Raw genomic sequence first — 7,134 nt, forward strand, 5'->3', positions numbered from 1 at the left:
GCGCTTTGTGTGCGTGTGTGTGCTCAAGTCTGGTGCTCTACCATCTGAGCCACATCTCCACTTCCCAATTTTTGGTAGTTTATTGGAGATAAGAGTCTCACAGACCTTCCTGCCTGGGGTGGCTTAGAACCATGATCTCAGCCCCCTGAGTAGCTAGGATGACAGACGTGAACCACCCATACCCAGGTCTGTTTATTTTTGAGACCGGATCTAGTTATGTTGCCCAGGCTGGTCTTGAGTTTTGTGGGCTCAGGTGATCCGAGGCTCACCTCACACCCCATCTCCAGCCTCCTGGGACTACAGGTGCATACTACCATACACAGTTTTCAGGATTTAAAGTTGTATTTTAATTCACTTCCAACTTGGCACAGTCAAGATACTTCACATAGAAGTCTTAAATATTTATGAACAAAGACTGAATCCTTATAACTTGGGTTCAAATCCTGGCTTCACAACTTATAACCTGTGCCTCTGTCCTCATATTGAAATAGAGATAATAATAGCTACCTTAATAAGACCTATTTGAGTATTGAGTTAATACAGTGATTAGAATATGGCATGGCAGGAGCACATAGGAAGCATGTGTCACTATTTCTGTTAAAAGTTCAGGCCACATCAGGTAGAGCATGGGTGGCTTCTCCAGTGCACACAGAACACATCAGTTTATTCTCTTATTCATCTTCTGCTATTCAGATAGACTCAAGTTCCCAATCTATCTCATATCCCACGCTGATGGTCAAAGTTGAGAACAAGACCTCCCTTGCCATGTCTACTCTTAACCAGACCCTCAAATTGCTCCCTTCTATAGTCCATCTTATCCCAAATGGGAGTAGGTCATTGGCCTTGACAACCTCCTAGATATCCTGCTTGCCTCTGGCAGACCTCAGAATTTAGGAGGTTTCCCTTATTGAGCAGGAACTCAGTGCTTCTCCTGCTGTACCTCCTCCTAGTGGAACGTCAGGCCTCAGCAAGACTCAGCAATGCTCAGTCTTATAATACCAGGATTATACTGTTAACTCTGAACCTTGCTCAAAATATGCCTTTAGGAGTTTCTCAAGTGCCTCCTATGTGGCAAACCCTAGAAGACGTGCAGCTCTCCTCACAGGGTATATACTCCCTCTTTAAACTTGAAGCCCAGCAAACCTCAGACTTCATCCTCTCACCTCTACTTGCAGAGGCCCCCAAGATAGAATCACCAGAGATCAGATGAGGGAAAGTGGGAATTTGATGGGTACAAACAGACAAAGTAGCATGTTTTGCTACCCTTTATTTGCTATATGGTATGTACTCAAGGCATCGGTCAGGGCTGATGTTACTTCCCTCTGACCCCCAGGCCAGCAAGGAGAGCCCAAGGAGAAGCTACACCATCATGAGGAAATCGTAGGCATTGACAGAAGCAGGGGGGAGACCCACACATCCTGTTCTGACTTCTAGCAAGTTCTCCTGCCCTCAGACATGAAGGACTCCATATTCTCCCATCCTATGGTCCCAGATGCAGCAATGAGAGAGTGGAAAGGAATGGATGAAGGCATCTCTGATCCGCATGGCTATTTGGCTCTAGCTGTGACTAATAGGCAAAAGTGGGTGTAGATGGCTGGGCCAAGGGCTGTGGTGTGAACTAAGCCACCTCAATATGCATGGTTGGCAATGTAGAGGGACTGTGCTGCTGCTCCACCATCTTCTCCACTGCCTTCATACTTGCCCTGGGCAGCAAGCCCATTCACCTAGAAAAGAGAAGAGGAATTAGGGCTGAGCCAGCCCACACATGTCAAACCTTGCCCAGGCTGTAACCTGAGTGCTCTCCCACCCAGCTATACCAACCACCACTACCACAACCTCTAGCTCCTAACCTCAGCCCGCTTGATGAACTCTTCAGTGGCAGCCTCAGCATTGTCCCTTTGCCCTCGCCAGGCATTCAGTGCAGAGGCCTGCAGGGCACGTCCATAGGAAAAGGTGAGGGCCCATGGCCGAGGAAGAGGGCATCGGTTGATGGCATTGAGGTTGAGCGATGCCTCCTCTTCACTCTGACCCCCAGACAGGAAGGTTACTCCTAGAGTGCAGGGAAGAAGATAAACTGATTACCCTCTGTTTTCCAAGGTAAATATTCCTTGAAGGCCATAGAGAATTCTTTTTTCTTGGTGCCAGTACTGGGGCTTGAACTCAGGGGCCTGGGTATTGTCCCTTAGCTTTTTCCCTCCAGGCTGGCATTCTACAACTTGAGCCACAACTGCACTTTTGGTGGTTTTTTGGTGGTTAACTGGAGATAATCTCCAGACTCCTGGGTGCCAGTGGCTCATGCCTGTAATCCTAGCTACTCAGGAGGCTGAGATTTGAGGATCATGTTTGGAAGCCAGCCTGGGCAGGAAAGACTGTAAGATTCTTTTTTTTTTAATTGTGAAAATACTGTACAGAGGGGTTACAATTACATGGGCAAGATAATGAGTATATTTCTTATCAAACATTGTAGCCTCCTCCTTTGTTTCCCCTTCCCATCCCTTCCCATCCTCCTCCTGCCCCCCCCCATGTAAGACTCTTATCTCCAATAAATCAGCAGAAAGCAAGATGTGAGCTGTGGGTCAAGTGAAAGAACTAGCCTTGAGTGAAAAAAATCAAGGGACAGCAGCACCCAGGCCCTGAGTTAAAGCTCCAGTATGAGTACTTTAAAAAAAAAAAAAAAAAGAAAAGAAACCTTGGGGTTGGGAATGTGCCTTAGTGGTAGAGTGCTTGCCTAGCATGCATGAAGCTCTGGGTTCAATTCCTCACTACCACATAAACAGAAAAAGCCAAAAGTGGTGGCTCAAGTGGTAGAGCACTAGCCTTGAACACAGAGAGGTTCAGAAACAGAGCCCAGGCCCTGAATTCAAGCTCTAGGACTGGCAAAAAAACAAAAAACAAAAAAAAAACAACTCAGATCTCAGCCTCCTGAGTAGCTAGGATGATAGATGTGAGTTACTGGTGCCTAGCACAAGAAGAAACATGAAGAAGACAAGTCTTAGGAATAGGGGGCAGGGGAAGTGGCGCTGTAGCTCAAGTGGTAGAGCGATGGCCTTGAGCTGAAGAGCTGAGGGACAGCGCCCAGGCCCAGAGTTCAAGCCCCATGACCGACAAAAAAAAAATAAAAAAATAAAATAAAAATAAATAATAAATAAAAATATCTATAAAGGATTTAAAAAAAAAAAGGAATAGGGGGCAGGTTAGAAAGCAGGGTAGTACCTGGGACAGCTGGGGGCACAGTGCGGCGCAGGGCAGTGACGGTGGCCATGGCAATCTCCTCTGGGCTATACTTGATGGGACAGGCATGGCCAGGAGTTACCATGTTGGGCTTGAGCAGGGTTCCCTCCAAGTACACATGATGATCACTCAGGGCCTTGTACACGGCAGCCAGGACCTGGAGATCAGAAGATATTTACGAAGGGCATAGGACCACTGCTTATTATTCTATGCTTCTGTCTAGGTGGGGAGCAGGCATGGATTGTGAGAGTCCAGAACAAGCTCATTTTTCCCAGGCCTAGGATCTGTGAAAGATGTTAGGGGAGAATGTTCCTGGATTTAAGCCAGGAAAATGGGGTACAGGCATCTCTCTGTCAGGCTATCCCTGAAGAATGTGTCTGTGCCCAGATTTACCTTCTCTGTAACATACTGGCAACGTTTGAGGTCATGATCTCCATCAGGCAGGATCTCAGGCTCCACAATAGGCACAATGCCATTCTATGGGCAAGAGCAGAGTTGTTTGGGAAGGGTAGTAGATAGGCTAGGGCACAGGGCACCTGTCCGACCACCCAAACCTCCAAAACACACCTGTTGACAGATGCTGGCATAGCGGGCCAGCACATTGGCATTCTCCAGAATGGCCAGTGTTGAAGGTGTGCGTTCACTGATTTTCAGCACACAGCGCCATTTGGCAAAGTCGGCACCATCCTTCTTGTACTGGGCACAGCGTTCTGAGAGCCCATCTAGCCCTGAAAGCATAGTGCCAGCCTCATCACCCTGCCCTTCTCCTGTCAGCACCAAACACTCTAACACCATGTGGTGCAGAAGCCCACCCACCACATACCTTGAGTGGTAGTTTCTCCATTAGTCCCAGCAAGAGGCACGACACCCTTGTCAACCTGCGGGAGAAACAGAGAATCTCTTTGTCACCTCTCCTACACACACCCATTTCTATACCAAGCTGCTAGTAAGAGCCAAGGCTACACCTTGATGCCCACGACAATGCCCTTATCCTGGATGGTTCGGACAAAAGGGACACCGTTGTCATCTTTCTGGTACAGAGTCTCATGGAAGAAGATGACCCCTCCAATGCACTTCTTCACACGGTCATCAGCGCTGAACAAGACCTGGCGGTATTGCCTGCGGTTCTCCTCCGTGTTCTCCACCCCAATTTGGCTCAGCCTCTTGGCCATGCTGCCTAGAGGCAAACAAAGTAGGGAAAGACTTGTTCCCTTGCCATGACTCTCTGGCCACTGCTTACTACACACACACACACACACACACACACACACACACACACACACACACACACACTGCTTACTACACACACACACACACACACACACCCTACAGGAACACACACACACATACACCCTACAGGACCCCACCTACCTACAGACTCATCTGCAGCCAGAATGCCTTTGCCTGGGGCCACAATCCGAAGGGCAATGTCACACAACTCTTTCTTCTGCTCAGCAGAAAGGGCTGGATATGAGTGGGGCATGGTGACAGCTTTCTGGAATGAAGATAAGATATGAACGTTAGATCCCACCCACTAACTCTTCTTCTAATTCCTCCCCTGGCCACACAGGCTAAATCTTCTCCCACCCCCCTGCCATGAGGCTGGAAGTAGAGCAGAAGCCCTTGGCATGGGTCCTGGGCAACAAAGTGGCACCAATCTCACTGACAACTGGCAGGCTTAGATCCTCATTTCCCATAACTCCTTTTGTCCCTAGTGGGCACCCTTCCCAGGCTTAGGAAAGATGCTGAACAGGGGTCAGGGAGATGGCAGTCTTGAAGCTACAGGTCTTCCTATAAAACTGCTATCCAATTGAGGATGCCAACTTCTCTTTCACTGCACTGAATTTCAATGCCAGGCATAAATCCTGGCATTTCCAGCTTCTTCAACAGGTCCCCTAGGAAAAATGCACTTATTTCCGAGGCTTCAAAATGAGGCAAAAGTATTTGTGACTTATTGTCTCTTCACCTAGCTTCTAAAGAAAAAGCTTGGGACAAAGGGGGCAAGTTAAGGAAACACAAATACGAGCAATACCGGGCTGGTACTGTGACTTAGTGATAGAGTGCTTAGCATACATGAAGCCCTGGGTTCGATTTCTCAGAACCACATAAAACAGAAAAAGCCACAAGTGGCACTGTGGCTCAAGTAGTAGAGTGCTAGTCTTGAGCAAAAGAGGCTCAGGGACAGTGCTCAGGCCCTGAATTCAAGCCTCAGGACTGGCAATTAAAAACAAAAATACAGGCACTACCTGTAAGCTTTGATAAGCTTTTCTTCTTAATACTGTAAACCTGGCTGCTTACTGCCTACTCCCCACACTTGTGTTGAGGGATCGCCCCAGTGAGGCTATAAAATGTGGAAGGGAAAGAGTGCCAGTTAGATGGGAAGATTAGGGAAAGGGATTGCACCAGCTCATCTCTGATGCCCAGAAACACTTCCCCTGTGTGCAAGAAGACATGGAAAATAAGAAGAGCTTAGACTCCCCACACCTCAGATACCCAGTGGAGGAGTCAGGGACAGAGATTCAAGGTTGAAATGAATGGGGAGAGAGCAAGGGATAGGGATGGTGATACAAACTAGCCAGTCAGAGGAAGGGACCTGAGGACTTGAAGACAGAGATGGCAAGAGCTGGAAGTTGTCTAGGAAGCACAGAAAACAGGCTGAGATTAAAATGGCCTGGGTAGGAAAGATGGACCCCAAGGAAATATCCAGGAGGTAGATTAAGTTTGGGGATTGGGAAAGCTGAGTTCCAGTCTGGAGAATTAGTAGGAAGGGGTGGAGTGGGAGAGAGTAAGCCATGGACTTTTTCAAGTGACAGAAAGGAGAGATGATGTTATGAGAAAGCAGAAAAGGGATGCTCCATGGATGGTAGGGCGAGAGTCAAAAGAAGAAGCTGAGATGCCTTGCTCTGGGGCCTTACCTGTGGGCAGCCAGTTACCAGCAGCAGTGAGTGGCAAGCGCAGCTCAGGATCAGGTTTGAGCAGCCGCAGCAGCTCAGTCCTGGCCCAGGGTAAATGAGGCTGCGGCTGCCGCAGAGCTACGTGACTCCATGGGGGGCGTGGCTAGAAGGGCCTCACCGTGGCCCCGCCCTTTCCCAGGACTGGTCTGGGGTAAGGCCACGCCCTCAGAGGCGGGGCAGTGAGGTGGAGTGATTCTCTGCCAGGACCCCAGGCCTATTATGGACTGTTCCCCTGGCCCCCCCTTCCTGGAGCCTTGCCATCAGATCTCCAGAGGCAAGAAACGGCCCAACGTTTGTCTCTACCACAATCGCCTTTGCCACATGCAGGGCATAGAGCCTGGTCTGGTGGAGGAATTACCTAAACAGTAGGTAAAAATGTGGCGGATGCCCCAACGGTGCTGAAGTTCAAAGCATGGAGGAATGAACTGAGTAATGAACTGAGCTTCTTTATCATCAGCCCCATATTAATTTACCAGAGCCTACGCCTTAAGAAGGATGGAGAAAGTTAGAGAATAGAGACTTTTCTGTCCGGCCCCGCTCCCGTCCCCTGCCCCAGGCCACCAGCCAGGGAACAGGCAGTCCAGTGCCCGGAATATTTGGGGAAACAAGTAAAGGGAGGAAGGGCAGACAGCTCTGGTTCAGGATGTAGCAGGAAGTAGAGAGGGATATATGAAGGGTGACCTTGCTGGGCGCTGGTGGCTCACACCTGTAATCCTAGCTACTCAGGAGGCTGAGATCTGAGGATCACGGTTCAAAGCCAGCCCAGGCAGAAAAGTCCATGAGACTCTTATCTCAAATTAATCACTAGAAAACCGGAAGTGGTGTTGTGGCTCAAGTGGTAGAGCGCAGTGCCAGTCCCAGAGTTCAAGCCCTATGACTTACAGAAAAAAAAAGAAAAAAAAAAAAGAAGGGTGCCCAGGCTAAGGAGGCCAAGTTGACTCTTCTGACC

General features: G+C 48.9%; 1 protein-coding gene across 1 annotated transcript; it reads right to left on the bottom strand.

Annotated features, from left to right (window-relative positions):
• Window positions 1–1,252: 1,252 nt before the first annotated feature.
• Window positions 1,253–6,282, bottom strand: Aldoc (aldolase, fructose-bisphosphate C). The gene is made up of 9 exons (XM_070027298.1): window positions 6,147–6,282; window positions 4,603–4,726; window positions 4,197–4,408; window positions 4,055–4,109; window positions 3,799–3,959; window positions 3,625–3,708; window positions 3,214–3,388; window positions 1,851–2,050; window positions 1,253–1,724 (listed from the first exon to the last, which is right to left on the bottom strand). Exons 2-9 carry the CDS (start codon window positions 4,712–4,714, stop codon window positions 1,629–1,631), a joined length of 1,095 nt encoding a protein of 364 aa, XP_069883399.1. The 5' UTR covers window positions 4,715–4,726; window positions 6,147–6,282; the 3' UTR covers window positions 1,253–1,628.
• Window positions 6,283–7,134: the final 852 nt, after the last annotated feature.

Source organism: Dipodomys merriami, unplaced genomic scaffold, assembly GCF_024711535.1.
Source record: "Dipodomys merriami isolate MVZ:Mamm:240054 unplaced genomic scaffold, mDipMer1.0.p SCAF_19, whole genome shotgun sequence".
NCBI lineage: Eukaryota > Metazoa > Chordata > Mammalia > Rodentia > Heteromyidae > Dipodomys > Dipodomys merriami.